This window comes from Barbatula barbatula, assembly GCF_947034865.1.
Source record: "Barbatula barbatula genome assembly, chromosome: 23".
Classification (NCBI taxonomy): Eukaryota; Metazoa; Chordata; class Actinopteri; order Cypriniformes; family Nemacheilidae; genus Barbatula; species Barbatula barbatula.
Genome location: NC_136786.1, coordinates 17,053,697 through 17,069,723, shown reverse-complemented (window position 1 = coordinate 17,069,723; position 16,027 = coordinate 17,053,697). Strand labels below are relative to the sequence as shown.

The 16,027-nt window shown below is 38.4% G+C and overlaps 1 protein-coding gene across 1 annotated transcript in view; it reads left to right on the top strand.

Moving 5' to 3' along the window:
• col11a1a (collagen, type XI, alpha 1a) overlaps window positions 1-16,027 on the top strand; it is a gene marked incomplete at its 5' end in the record, with an annotated part of 58,166 nt that overhangs the window by 6,699 nt on the left and 35,440 nt on the right. Inside the window, 11 exons of the mRNA XM_079447632.1 lie at window positions 1,634-1,796; window positions 6,010-6,138; window positions 7,999-8,085; window positions 9,673-9,771; window positions 11,274-11,582; window positions 12,327-12,389; window positions 12,532-12,573; window positions 12,674-12,736; window positions 13,804-13,878; window positions 14,656-14,739; window positions 15,164-15,220. Of these exons, the coding sequence (XP_079303758.1) occupies window positions 1,634-1,796; window positions 6,010-6,138; window positions 7,999-8,085; window positions 9,673-9,771; window positions 11,274-11,582; window positions 12,327-12,389; window positions 12,532-12,573; window positions 12,674-12,736; window positions 13,804-13,878; window positions 14,656-14,739; window positions 15,164-15,220 (1,171 nt within the window). The remainder of the gene's footprint in view (window positions 1-1,633; window positions 1,797-6,009; window positions 6,139-7,998; window positions 8,086-9,672; window positions 9,772-11,273; window positions 11,583-12,326; window positions 12,390-12,531; window positions 12,574-12,673; window positions 12,737-13,803; window positions 13,879-14,655; window positions 14,740-15,163; window positions 15,221-16,027) is intronic.

The following is a 16,027-nucleotide window of genomic DNA, read 5'->3' as shown; positions in this document are numbered from 1 at the left end:
TACACCAAAGTTAGGGTGTGATCTTGATCTCTGAAAATTAAACTCCCGGATTACATCATCCACTCAGTTTTTCCATGCGGGATGTCTTTGTTATCTAAAACTTTATTTAAACGCTGCTTTAACGGAGTAAAAATGCAATTCAGTGCTCATCTGAATCACTCGTAATGACAAGTCGTAAATAAAATTCCAATAAATTACTGTTTAATTATGATCACAATTTAAAGAGTTATTATTTGGGGCAGTTGGTCAGTTTCGGCATAAACCTTAATGTACCGTTTTGCTGCAAAAACTGTAATATTCGAAATAATGAATGGATATTTAGTAAGGGGTTTTACAGTAGAACAGATTAGCTCTCTGCAGTTTAACATAACCTTTGACCTTGAGTGACGGTATGAATTTCTGTATTACCTTTATCGAAGCTTACATAGGATTAAGTGGTAACATCACTGGATCTTTTCCAATATTTAAATAATGTCCCCGTCCCAGCTAATCGTGCAATATGTAATTTACAATTTTCTCATAGCTTACTGTAAATAAATAATGTGAATGCATATGTGTGTATATAAATAATGTGAGCCTTTGGAACTATGGTAATTTCGTTGCAGTATTTGCATTGTCGCTGTGAAAAAAAGGATATATAGTAAAAAACTCGGAAGAAATATATTTCCTCTTAAAATATTCACATTCCATTATTCATATACACATTAAAATTTTATTCAAAGCAAAATGTCCAGGGACATGTGCTCCTTGGGATAAGGTGTCAGATGTGGTTTAGAAGTGGTATAAAACACAAGAATGTGATGTGTGTGTCAAAATGTACGGACAACATATTGCAATTTTATTAGGTTTACGGTGTGTTGTTGACATGATTTACTGCACATACATGCACGGAAAGATGAATTACAATGCTGCATTCCCTTAGGGAAAACTCTTAATGTCTATACTGAAAATAGTCCTTTGATTTAAAGTGTTGAACAAACATTTTTGTATATTCTCAGGATTTTTATATTCACTCGAGGCATGAAATACACATTGTGGTTAACATGCTGCTCTGTCAGTCATACACATTATTTGTCTAAACTTCGTTATCATAAAATTCCCTTAGCACTTCCTATAAACAATCTGTGGTTTTCCAGACAAAAGTAAGCACTGTCCTACTGCAGCCAAAGATTGCCAAGTACTTTAAAGTCATGAGCCAGAATAAAGCTTTTCCTTCTATTGAAGTGGATTATGGGAAATTGATCGCCCTTGTGTGTGTGTGCTATTGATATTCCTTTGAAACGTCGCCTTGGCTTGTTACCAAGAACCCGACGACGCTTTACTTCCTCAGCTCGATGTTTTACTATACAGTTCAGTTTCTCTGTCTAACCTTTCTGACACACACTTTCCACAATGTTCAAGGTGCCTGTCATGCCGAATAATTCACAGGGGGATTTGGTCAGGAGTTTAATGAGTTTAATCCAGTGTTAAAAAAGGCCAAAGTTTGAAGGGTGGAATGTGCTCTACTGAGGCCTTGAATGTTATCAGAAATGGAGGCGATCTGTCTCAGGTTTGAAATAAGACACGACTCACGTGCAGCCGTGTTTAACTTGTTGCTTCTGCTGACAATCTTCCGCTCTTTTGTCCGTTTCAGGTGGCATCGTGTAGGCATCAGCGTTGAGAAGAAGACTGTGACTATAATTGTTGACTGTAAAAAGAAGTTAACCAAACCCTTGGGCAGGAGTGACCGTGCCGGTCTTGACACCAATGGCATAACCGTCTTTGGCACCAGGATCCTGGATGAAGAATCTTTTGAGGTAAATCTGACTTATTTTCTCAAGTGGTTCTCAAGGACTATACATCATCTTTCGTATAAAGAATAAATTAACCTGTCTTTGATGTATTCCGTCTAACGCTGAGAACATCTGTCCATTTTAGAAGAGGCGAGTAAATAGCTGTTTAAAGATTTATAGTCTTGCTCTGGAAACCTCCGCATGCTGAGATATGTTGTGTGTAGTTCATTTAATGACAAATAAAACTAGCATGGGGCAGAACGTAACTAGCCTATAAATGAGAAAGTGTTCTGCAAAGATGTTTTTCACCTCAAATACTTTTATTTTCTCTCGTTTCCAACATATTTCCAACATTGGGCCCAGGGGTTCTGAAATACCTCAAAAACGTTTGTGGCATATAGTTGTGTTTACCATTAGCTAACGCCTCTTTACTTTAGCGTCTCATTTCCTTCCTCCAAGAAAAAGATCAGTGTTTGGTCTCCATGACAACCTCTATTTTTATGTAAGTGATGGTATGTGGGATGGTCACTTAGGTCAGTGGTCATTAAAGGGATAGTTCACCCAAAGACGAAAATTTGGTCGGTAAAAAATCATTTAGTCGCCTTCTTATCATTTCAAACCTGTATGACTTTCTTTTTTCTGCCGAACACAATTTGAAAGAACAAACTACAGCGGTACCCATTCACCTCTCATGCATAGACACAAAACAAATGCAAGTCAATTTGTACCAGTGTTGTTCGGATACCAACATCCTATAAAATGTTTCGTCATACAGGTTTGAAATGACAAGAGCGTGAGTAAATGATGACAGAATTTGGTGAACTATCACTTTAAGAGCAATGTTGCCTATTTATGTTGCCTAATATGTGCACTTTCTTGAACTGTTGAAAGGTATTACTGGAAATGTTACTCTAACTTTTCCGGATTATAGTAGAAAATGGCCTTAAATTCTACAAATATCAGGGTTCAGAAATAGTATTGGTGGATACAGGCTCTTTGAACGTGGACTGCTGGAACTCCGGGTAACACAGACATGCCTTGTGTGACTTTTGTTTACTTTTACGCGGTCGGGTTTTCCCCTTCAATCCTGTTATGAAGGCTTCATTCACCTTGTAATTAAAGCTTCTCGGTGTCAGAGGTCTCTTCATTCACAGATCGCTTCTGGCTTTAGCTCACGGCCCGCTGATGGCTGGTTGATGTTGGATGTACATGACAGTAAACTATACATGATTATTTCTTTCTAAATATAATATATCCTAAGATGACCCAAGCGTACTAACGGGATAGTTCACAAATTATTTTTTAATGCTTTCAATTTAAGTATACAAACGCCATCCAAGATATAAGTCACATTTTCTCTTCATTAGAAAAGATTTTTGTACTAAAACTGTCATTCTTGGTGATGCGTAAAACCAGGTGAGGACAGGAAGATACAACATGTATAAATGCCATTTCTAGTGTGTTTATTCATGTCTAAGCATTATTCTGGCTGTTTTATCTGCAGTGTTGTGTAATTTAGCTTCACTTTAGTTTTATTGTGTTGTGTTGTGTGTGTGTTTGTGCTCTTACAAAGTCACAGTTGAAGCAGTGTGGAATGCGCAAGGTCAAACTGAGTTAAAGCTGTAAATAAGGATGTACAATGGCCCGATTGACAGGTGATATTGAAGATCTTTGCTTTGTGGTAGGAAGGGGGCAAGTTTGAGGTCTTGTGTGTTTTTGCCCGTGCGAGAGAGAGAGAGTCTGGTTACAAGGGGGTTGGGAAAGATATCTTAAAGGGATACTTCACCCAAAAAATGAAAATTCTGTCATTATTTACTCACCTTCGAGCTGCTCCAAATGTGCATACATTGTTTTGTTCTGATGTGCACGGAATAATGCTTATAACCAAACAGATCTCAACACCCATTGACTAATAGTATTAGTATATTAAACGTATGATGAGAAATTATGTTGCTGTAATTTGTCTTCAATGCATTTTACTCAAAAGACGTCAGAGTTTCATCCCAGATGCAGATTCTATGTTTGAAGAGTTCGTTTCCAAAACTCAAATTTGACCAAATTTGTCAAAAACCATGTTTTGTTATTGTTCATTCCAATTCATATCAATCAAACTGCGGTTGGTTTGTTTTGATTGAAGAAAATATAGTTTCTAAAAACAACGCTAACTAAAAACATTTTTTTTTTAAAAACGCAGTTATCTCATTTTGGAAACAAACTCTTCATTTTTACCTCTTGCCTTATGAATCAGCATATTTATAGAACGCAGCGAGACGTATGCCCGGTATTCAAATTCAGGATCTCAGTTGGGATTTGTGTGCTTTGAAACACAGAGGTCTCTGTCTGAAGGCATGAAAACGCTGTCTGTTCCCAATGCATGGCTACCTCTGAAGTGTATTCTGGGAAATATGGCGGAAATACCTGGTCAGACCCATAGGAGCGACATCCCTTAGTGAGCCCAGATGAATCAACACTGAATCACTTTGTACGGCTGGTAAAGAAGCCTTTGATTTATACAGATTCAGAATGAGTTTGAAAGTGTGCATCTCTTAAACGCTTTGAAACACAGGACAACACATCCACACTTTTCGGACCTTCTGAGTGGTTATTGTCTTAATTGCTATTGTCTGTGAGGTGAGGAATCTGTGCTGACCGTGGCCAATAGTATTGTGCGTGTTATGCGGCCAATAGGCTCGGTTACATCAAAGGTCACCGGGTCCTTTGTTTCCCGTTTTTTGCTCACCACCATTGGCTCGCTTCAGTTCTGTAATTAGAGCAGTGAAGTACAATTAAATGACTCAAGAAACTTGACCAAATTCTCTCATGTTGTAAAGCTGAGAGGTTATGGCGTTTAATGACGGGTTTCCTGCTGGGCTACGTCACTGTTTGAACGGTTAACTGTATGCTCGAGCCGGGGGTCCGAATCTTGAATAGCTTTTCACACACTGAGCCTTTTAGATGAACTAGCTACCTGTTATATCCGGGCTGCGTGAGGTTTGTAGATGATTTATTGAGTGACACACTTTATTGTCTGCAGTCATTATTTTCTAAATCATAATAATCTCGGCAGGGTCCAGGGAGTTGTTTGTGACACACGGGTGACAAATGATGTAATACAATATAAGACCAGTTCTATTGCACTTATGCTTTTTGTTGTACTTATTTTTTTCCAATTGCTTTCCGTTGTTTAGCTCATTTGTAAGTCGCATTGAATATGATCTGATTTGTCATTTATGATCTGCCAATGGCTTGATCTTTCTGTTTATGGCAGTCCTGCATTTTGGGACCGATGCTTTAATGGTCTATTTAATGGTTGCAATGGTGCCGATGTTAGCAAAGCAAATGTAGTTTGTAATATTTTGTTAACTGCAATAGTTATTGTTGTGTTTTAATTGGAAGTCTAAATTAAGACATTCTGGGATGCAACATGGTATTTGGATTAAATGAGGAGGTAACGCATGTCTTACTGTGGGCACACCTGAGCATTTTGTTTATACAGTTGGTTTACAGAGAGAAGTATAAAACACACACACACACACACACACACACACACACGCACACACGGACTGTCCCCAAACAAGTTCTAGCCTGCTGTTATATTTCAGTGGATGCTAGATATTATGGTCTCTCTTTTTTCTCTCTCTGTGTCCTCAGGTTCCAACACATCCTCATTGGCATCTGCAATGTCACGTGGGAATTTTAATACTAATGCTTTTAAACAGGTCTAGCTCTCTACGCCAGCCGTAGTCTATCAGATTTCTGGATAACTTTACACATCACATAGGGAAGAACAGATCCATATCGTTTATTAGAGACATCTGGCCTAAAACTTTGGACAATACGTATGCTATTGGTTGTGGGCGACACGTTTAATTGAACCATCGCTTATGTATTTTTGATAGGTTGTTTATTTTACTCCGGTTATAGTTATAGTTATTATTTTTCTTATATCTTTAGTAAGATAAGATGCATTGTCTCATTCACTTCTAGTATTGCTAATAGAATCCGCCATATTATGGCTAGGTATTCATGCCGTGCTATTGTGAAATATTATATTTACCATAAAAAGTAAAATAATCTTAATAGAACATTGCTACCAACAACAATATATACAAAAATGTACACCATGGTGAAGAGGTTATAGTTTTGAATGACATCTATCACCATTTGGGAGCAGTTTTGGCAATAAAAGTGTTTTTGTTATACTGAGCTCATGTCTCTTTTTATCTTGCATCACCAGGGTGACATCCAACAACTGCTGATTGTGGCCGATCCCAAAGCGGCCTACGACTACTGTGAACACTACATCCCAGACTGTGACGTACCTCACAAAGACACAATACAAGCACAAGAACCAGAGGAGGTTAGTGTGACATCAGGACATAATCGCCCCTTGCACTGACCAGCGGAGAAAAGGGTCATTCCTGCTATGCTCGGATGCTATCACTCAAATGTCTGGCCATGCCTACTCGTTCTTTTTTGTAGATATTTAATGAAATGTGGAGATTTCATGCATTTGGGTCAAGTGCGTTTAACGTATAGACAACAATAGTCCCCATGGCCCAAAACCACACGATTTTACCCATTACACCCGTCTGAAACAGGAAGCAGGTCTTCCTGTGTGAGAAGTCAATAAACCTCTTTCTCATGTCTTGTCACCTCCAACATGTGGCTGAGACGCCTAAATTACTGTCTGGCTGAATAGTATCCTACTCAAGATGATGACATCATCAGCTCTCATATGCTGTGTTTTATCAGCCTTCCTGCTCTTCTTATGGCCTTTGTTTGAGGAAGAGGCTATTAAACTGTCACAAAAAAAGCTTTTAAACTGTTCATTCATTAATTACAGAGGATCGCAATTGATGAATGAATACATAGTCGGTCGTGTTTCTTGAAACAGACTTTAAATAACAAAATCTAACACTTTGTTAATATCTGTTTTTTTATTAATAGATTGTATTCTATATTAAACCACTGGTTCTCACCTAGTGTGTTGCAATCTAGAAATGATTCTTATTGCGATCAGGTGCAGCATTAACAATGCTAAATGCAACTACATACTAATCGGATAATCTTGCATTTGCGATAGTAAAATAAAGCTTATCTACTTGGAAAGGAATATTCTGTCATCATTTACTTTTACATTTTATTCCTGTGTGACTTTCCTTCTTCTGCAAAACACAAAAGAAGATATTTTGAAAAATGTTGGTATCCAAAAACCATTGGTCCCTTTGACTTCCATTGTATGGACACAAAATGAATGCAAGCCAATGAGGACCAGCGGTTTTCTGTTACCAAAATTCTTCAAAATACCTTATTTTGTGTTCTGCAAAAAAAGTCATACAGGTTTGAAATGACAAGAGGTAAATCCTGACTGCATTTTCATTTCAAATGTGAACTATTCCTTTAAAAAGTGAATGAGTGAGACAATGAAAAAAATTGCGATTATTTTAAATCACTCGAAAATTAAACAAATTTTCCAACGTAAAATCAGAAATCTAAATAAAACTAGTTGAGAACCACTAAGCTAAACTGCTCATAGGCATCAAAGTATCTATATGATACAAACTATGCCTGTATACTCTACATACAGTCTGTCATTAACTTTAAAAGTCTAGCGTTATATATATATATATATATATATATATATAAAATTCTTTTTGACCCGACGCTTAAGGTTTTATAGCTATGTTACTTTGAAACGTGTTTGAAATTATTCAAGTAGATGGAGCTCTTTCTGTAGATCTGAGTCTATAATCTGCCCTGTTTTGAAAGGCAGACAGTAATTTACAGACGCACATATTTTAGGGGATTTCAGGCCACACATTTGCTTTTATCTTAGTTTCACGACTGTCCGCGATGTGCCGGGCCCTTTTATTTGGTCTCTATAACCCACATTCATAGAATACGTACATCAAGTGTTGTATATTAAAGTAATGAATGTAATTTGGCTGTGTACCTTTCACCCAAGTAATCAATTCTATAAATGTTTTAGTTTTGCTTATGTTTAATGCCTTTTTTAGTCATTCCTTTTGCTTACTATGACGTTTTAATTTTACTTTTTTTAACCGTAACAACAGTCTAATGTCACAAATCCAATATTGACACATTGGAAAACTGAACCACAGAGTACCGTATGTAATAGACCCAAAGGGTAGATTACATTCAGAGCTCTATATTTTTCGGACGCGCTTTATTAACCTCTGTCTTGTCCTCTTTCTGTGTGCAGTATGCTACTCCTGTTGAATATGGTGATTTATATGATTATTATGATGCTGCGACCCCCACAGCCACAGATGAATATTCTGAGCCCCAGGTAAAATGCAGGAAACGTGATGCATTTGTGTTGTCATGTGACATCTTGCTGTCAGTCATGGGATCCTTTGGCCCTTCCCCTTTCTTTGTGCTGTGTAAAATGGGCAAAAGTATAAAAGTTGAACATCATGTGTTGGGTTCAATTTCAGTTAACGTTTATTTAACGGTAAATCAACATTATTGATATTACGCCACCTAACGCACCTTAAAATTGTTAAATTGGTTCACGTACTTTTGCCCATGTAGTGTTTGTCGTGTTGCATGTTGTTGTGTTTGTAAGGTCGATGTCTATCGAGGACCTCCGAGATGACGTATTTTTTAATGCAAACTCCGGATGCGAGTTAGCATTTAAGGATTTCCGGTTCCATCGCCCCAAAATCTATGGGTTTTTGGTAAATGGCCTGAAAAAAGGTCTGTGTTAAACAAAACCTCTAAATATTTTATCTATGACATAAAACACACCAATTATAACCCGCTTGTGATTTTGTTAAAGCCTTATCGTGTCTTAAAAACTTTGGTTGCTATCAAGTTGCTAAAAGCGACTACTTCCTTTGGCGGGGACGTTAGACGTCGCGCATATAAATCTCACAAATGATGCAACATGGGCATTAATCTCTTAAATAATAGATGTGGATTCATTCACAGAGTTATTACTTACCAGAGAACACATTTTTATTTAAGAGTTGTCGGAGACTTGGTGGTGACGTTGATATCGAGGGACCTTAAGTGCAGTCTGTTAATAGCATCGTGCCGATTGTATTTCGGCTTCAAAAGTAGCACATGTTGTGTTAATTTTATAAAGATTATTTTGATAGACAAAACTTCTGGACATCATAAACCTTTCTTAATCCCAGAGCGATCTTTCAAAAGTCTATGGGAAAATGTTGAGGGAACCAGCGCGGGGCTTCCGGATTAGCCTACAAAAATACGTAATCTCTGACATAATGGGATTAATAGCATAATCTCATAGTATTATAGATATTTTATTTGTTATATATATATATATATTATATAATTCTATGTTATATTAAATATACATCATACATGTAAAGTTATCCTGAATCTAATGTAGTTTAGTAAAGAATAAGAAACCGATTTTATTGGTCAAATGTCTTGAATGTTTTGATGTGTTTGATTTCTATTTTGCCTTCACCTTAACCTTTTTCCAGAGGGTGAGACGTAGTCTCTCCAGGACAACGAAGAGAACAAAAAAGTCCCCCAAATTTGTTCCCAAACCCTATAAGTACCAGCAACCAAAGCAGACAGCGGCTAGTAAAAAGTTAGCTACTAAGAAGAGATTCGGATACCTGCCGGCGACATCAGGGAGAAAAGCCATTCTAGGGGTAAATGTACGAGATTAGTTCAGATGAGAACCCATCAAGATCTCTCTTTCAATGAGGGAAATCTCTGATGATAGTCTGAGCCCGCCGCCCGTCCTCTTCTCTCCATTACACTAGACTGAACAGAGATGCAGTCTATCCAAGCGGTTCGATCCTATTGCTCTTGTGGAATTCCTAATTCACTCTTAGTTAATTCCTACTTTCTTATTTTCTTCTTCTCCTCCTCCTCTCACTGTGAACTGCTGTAGCCTAACAATGTAGATGGGGAGTTCTATACAGACAGTGAAATTGACTACGGAACGGTAGATGATACCAAAACCCCGGTCTCAACTTCTGGACCCAACCAGGTAATTATTTGATTTTCTTGTGACAGTGTGTGGTGGGGCGAGGGTCTCAAAAAGTGTGGGTTACCACTGGGAGAAGAAAGATTTCTGGAGAAGGGAGTATATGATATGAAATGACAAAGGCACAACAATTCAAAAGCAAAACAGAAGCAATTGTTCTTGTCATTTCAAGGGAACTGCTTGATGCCAAAGATTATTGAACAACGTAAAGACGAAATTGTGCGTGAAACTCACACCATGTTTTATAATTGGTCAGTTCCTGTATATAATCATTTCTCAATTGGGTTGTCATGCCATTGATATCAGCTTACTGTTGTTTTTTCAGTGATGGTTAGGGTTACATTTGAGAAAACTTAACTACGAAGATAAGAAAATACGATTTTGAAAAAACAGGATTCTCATTTTGTAGCCCCAACCATAACCTGAAAGATCACGTATCCCATTACCTACAGTTCCCTAAGCAAGCTGACGTAAATGCATTTATATGTTGATATTCAGACACTGTTGGATGCAACAGAGCTAGTCAACAGAATTGAACTCTTTCAATGCATTTATAGTGCAAATGTTAGTGGAGTATTAGTGGTGTTTTCCCTGATAAAATTCGGTAATGACTGCTTTTGTAGGTGTGTTTAAATATTGCAATTTTTCAAATGCATGCAGTTCGGTAACATGTCCACGTACTTTGTATTTTACATTTTACAACTGTTACTGTATCTTGCATTTGATCACATCATGGGCGCAATAGTTTGAGCAATTATAAAACCTTCTAGTGTGATTTCAGACTTATCTGCCTTGTTTTTACCCTTTAAACATAATTCATTTCACATTATGTTTATCGTAGAAAAGGACAGATATCATCATAGACTGCAATTTAGATGCACACCTAATGAGTTATTAATAAATAATGCTTTTATAATCAATAAGTTAACGCTTTTAAATGTCCCTCTTATAATAGAACATTGTAGAAAATTTGGCAAAACATATTCATAAGGGTATTTATTATATATTCCCAAATATTTCCTCTCAGCGGGACAAAAAAGCGTTACCTTTTTACTGCCCAATGTTAAAGTGCTTTTTAAAATGGATAGTTCACCCAAAAATAAAAATGTTGTCATCATTTACTCATCCTCTTTTCAATTTAAACCTGTATGACTTTGTTCCGTAGAACACCAAATAAGATCATTTTAAAGAATATTGGTAACTGAACAATGGCGATACCCATTGGGTTTTGTGTCCATACAATAGAGGTGAATGTGATTCAGTTACCAAAGTTCTCTTGTTATTTTATACTCCCAAACAAAAATGGTCATAAATGACAGTCTGGCAAATAAATAATGCCAAAATTCTCATTTGTGGGTGAACTATCCCTGTGTTATGCTGTATTCATTTGCACTGCTTTAGAACATAAACACGTTAGTATTTGCTTTAACAGCTTAAACTAACATTCATTTCTCCCCCGTTGCTCAAACCTTCCTCCTCCCGCTGCATTATTTGGTTAAAATAAGGCTGAGGAAGAGGAGGTTTACAGTGACTTGGTCACTGATGTGCCCGAGGCTGCTCTGGACCCGACGGCTGCTCCAGAGCCTGTGATGCCCAGTGGCACCGCCGAGCCCGTTGGAGGGGATGCCTACGACTTTAAGGAGTATGATCTTAAAGAATATGATGTGACTGGGCTTAACAAAAATCAGTATGAGTACGGAGCATACGATGAGTTCGGCCAGGTCGCTCCGAACCCCACGGCCACCTATGAGGACATTTTCGGGCCGGGGGTCGCTGCGGAAACCGACATAGACGAAACCGAAGTGAGGTCGGAAGTAAGTCCCGAGATCCGGGAGGGCTGTGCTAGGACTCTTGGTCATGCATCCTTGACTTTATAGCGCACCATTCTGCATGGGGGTCCATCTTGTTGTTTGATTTCTTCAGTGGGTTGGTTTATGGTAAATGACTCGAAAATGTATATTTCGTCATCATTTATTTGCATGGGTGGATAAATGCTGATAGAATTTACAATTTTGGATGAACTGTGTCTTGTCATCGGCATGTTTTAAAACATACTGTACACACCTGTGCATCTCTTCTCTCTGTATATTGGCTCCCTCTCTGATGAGTTTCAGTAAATCACCTTTTTCCCTTCCTCTCATTCATATAACGCTCACATACATACACATAGATCTTTACACGGACACACTCATACCTGAGATCTTCTGCGATTTGAACTCCCTGACTGTCAGCGCCTTATCTCAGGGGGTTGCCCCGGGGACACGGCAATTACCCCATACCACAGACTCAGCTGTCTGCACAAACACACCCTTCTCCTCCTCCTTCCCCTAAAGAGGCTCATTCTTCCACATACAAGATTTCAGCGTACCATTAGCCATCTTATCCCAGGTTCGAGGGTCTGACAACAATCACATAGTGTACTTGGTTGCTTGACAGTTCACAGCTCGCACACGCTGCACCACCACTAACAATGATAGTTTTCTTGTAGATTCGTTTACCTTTCCTCTAGATAGATCACCTGTTTGTCCGTCTCGTCTCATGTTCCTCTATGTTTCCAGGTGGGAGGAGGTGCTGTTCTGGGACAGAAAGGAGAAAAGGGAGAGCCTGCCGTTATTGAGCCGGTGGGTCAGAGACAAGCCGTCACAATCCTCATCATCAATACCAGTGAAATCCAAACTGGATTTTTGTTGCAACAATGTCTTTTAGCTTTCATAGCAGATATGTATTTATATAGGTTTAATGATGTTTGTTTATTTTTCATAGGGAATGCTTATTGAGGGGCCTTCCGGACCACATGGCCCTGCCGTGAGTTACTATATTTAACAATAACTTCTGAATTAGTATCATAAGGCATAATCTTGAAAAAAGACCTGCAATTGAACTTCAATTTGCTTTGTGTCTGTAGGGTCTACCAGGTCCTCCAGGTTTGCTAGGCCCCCCTGGTCCTGCTGGAGATTCAGGTGACAGGGTGAGAATTTATTGTTGTCTATCCATTCCACAGGCTTTAGTTCAAGTTAAGTGTCTATTTCCTGCTTGTAACTTTCTTTATTACAAGTTTTGTGAAGTCTTCACTCGTCTTTTACAGCCCTGGTTAATAGGCTTAAGATGTAAAGCTGAAGGAAGCCTGTTAAATAACTTGTGAAGCCTACTATCCATCAATCAAACACACTTTAGGAAATATATACTGAGAGCAATACAAGTACAGAAGAATGAATGGTAGTTTTTCAACATATCAAATATATAGTTGAAATGAAACGCGGCACATATCTGAATCCGTGGATGTAGGCAAAAGACATCCACCCTTGCAGAAAAGGTCTTTTGCCTCGAACTGTTTGAGGATAATTATCATTAGAAAGTCTCACACCCACTCCACAGTCTGTCTGGCACTCTGATGTTAGGTTTGTTTTGTGGATATTGCCCGTCTGCATAAACAAATACGTGCGCACAAGGATGCTAATGATGAAACTATCAAACATCTTGCTGCACAATATCCCTCTCGGTAAACCTAATAGGATGGTATAGCTATTAATAAAGAGAGGTGATAGTGTATAAAAGGCTTTTAAACTAAATTGCAAATACATGGTCAAATATTAAGAAAAAGACTAAAAAAGACTTTATATACGTGTTATATTAACAGTATTTAAAATAAGAATAATTCTGAGATAATGAGCATCAAAGTTTGGTTTCAAACATGAATTCATTTGACTATGATTTCAATCTCATGGCCTTACACAATCAATATTAAAGATATCAAGGTTATGAATGTTCGTGTTATGTAGGAGGCTTTTATGTAGAAAACAGTAAATCATAAAAACATTTTTTACTGTTACATTGATTGTAACAGTAGTACTTACCTTATGATCCAAAATCCATAGTATATTTAAAATAGGGATGGGTCTATCTTTCTCTCGCTCTCTCTATTCTAGACTCTTTGCCAGCCTTTGATCTCCCTCCCTCCTGGCATTCTCGTACCTGGGTGTTGTCAAGTCAAGAAAGTTTCTGAATTATATCATTTCTCTCTTTGTGCTTCCGCAGGGTCCTCCCGGCCGAGCCGGTCTTCCCGGAGCAGATGGTATGCCAGGCCCCCCTGGTACTATGCTGATGTTGCCAGTAAGACCCCTAAACCGCTTGAATATCTTTACGTGCCAATCTAACAAACAGTAAACAGCTTACTTTATTGGATTTTACGACTATTGTGTACTACAAGAGACATTACAGACAAGAAGAAAATCATTCAATGATATATTTTTAAGGTTGGAAATATATTTTGAAGTACACCACTGTACTATGATATACTAAAATATACTGTAATATACTATAGTGTATCGCACATTTTCATTTGCATTTGTCAGATGCATTCATATTACATAGACAAGTATATGGGTTTCCTGTGGATCAATAAATGCAATGCTTCACCAATTAAAGTGACGGTTCGTCCAAAAATGCTCGTGTAATTTCATACCTGTTGTTCCGATAAATACAAAGAAAGATATTTTGAAGAATGTTAGCACTTTTCAGATACGGGACATCACTGACTACCATAGTGGGAAACATAAAATGGTAGTCAAAGGTGCGCCAGGAACTCTTTGTTTTCCTACTTTCTTCAAAATATCTCATTACGTGTTCAAAAGAACACAAAAATATAATATTTCTTTCCTACTATGGTAGTCTGTGATGTCCCAGAATTGAAAATTGCTAAAATTCTTCCAAATATCTTTCTCTGTGTTCATTGGAACAAAGACATTCATACAGGTTTGAAACCCGAGGGTGAGTAAATGATGACAGATTTTTCATTTTTGGTTGAGCTATTCCTTTAAGTTACAAGTATAGCACACTACAGTATAGCATCGTACGAAATGTTTCTCATTGTGCGTTTGTGTTGCACAGTTCCGTTTCGGCGGCGATAGTGAAAAAGGTCCAGTGGTGTCCGCTCAAGAGGCCCAGGCTCAGGCCATTCTCTCACAAGCCCGGGTGAGTATACGACACGAGCCAAAGCAAGCTCAAGCAACGGGCCAAACGACCCCAGAGCTTCACCCAACTGTTTACTGAGGGGGAGGTGACGGACTCTTCCCCGGTTGAAGGGAAGAGATGAGACGGGAGGTCAAAGGGCGGGGAGGGGATTTAGTCCGGCCTTGTTTGCGCTAAAACAAGAGTGAAACGGAGCTGCTGAGTGTCCTTTGACTCACACGGGGAGACCGTTAAAAATACTTAAGTTCACGACCCGAAGAAGGACGACCCCGACAGGTGTTGCGGATTAGCGCGAGGGCCTCGATCTGTCCTTGACAAATGCGGACACTACCCCACCCTCTCATAAAGACAGAAGATGTCCACCGAAAATAAAGTTAGACTATTAGATGTTTGTCCAATGGTTTTGATTCTGTATTTGTGTCCACAGCTCGCCATGAGAGGTCCCTCAGGTCCAATGGGTCTTACTGGAAGATCAGGACCAGTGGTGAGTTTCAGTTACCCCGTGACCTCCGTGAGAGTCTCTCCCAGTTTGGGCATCGAATGTCCTGACGCTTTACCTGAACAAAAATGTAATGCACCAGTTTAGTTTAATACACTGATTCATCATTAAGCAAAACTCAATGTCAGAGCATTTTTAACATGCAACATTAAACCTCCAACAATTTTTTCCCCCGCTGCTGTGCTAAAGAGAGGAGAGGCGAAGTCATTTGTAATCTCCGGTTGTGTATCATTAACCAGAAGATCTGTTTTAAGATCTTCGACCCTTAGCTGCCTTCATCCAGACCTGTTGATGCACGATCGGCCAGTCAACTCAAGTCGAAACCTTTTCATGCAGAAAATTACCTTCCTCGGATATGACAAACTAATAGCAAAGATACAAGAAACAAGCATTCTAGATGAGAAAAGGGTTTGTCATGCATAAAACAAGCTAAGGCTTTTATCGTTATAATACATATCTCATAAAGAAGACTGTTGTGAATCCTTAGATGTGTCATTTGAAAGCAGACAGATTCAATGACTTGAATTTCCAAATGATTCCTCGTGTGATTGTAGGGAATAAACACAAACTCGAACGCTCAAATCATCTTTTAAATGAACTAAATACTAAATATGTCTGGCTCAGAGAGCATCAATTTCCAAATCATCATACTTAAGCATTCATTTGAAGATGACATTCTTCTAAAATAACTACAAGTCACAAAATAACAACAATATTTCATAAAACAAATCAAAACCTGTTGACACTGGACGTCTCTGGAAGACGAATTGTATTTACTGAGAAAGATTGCCA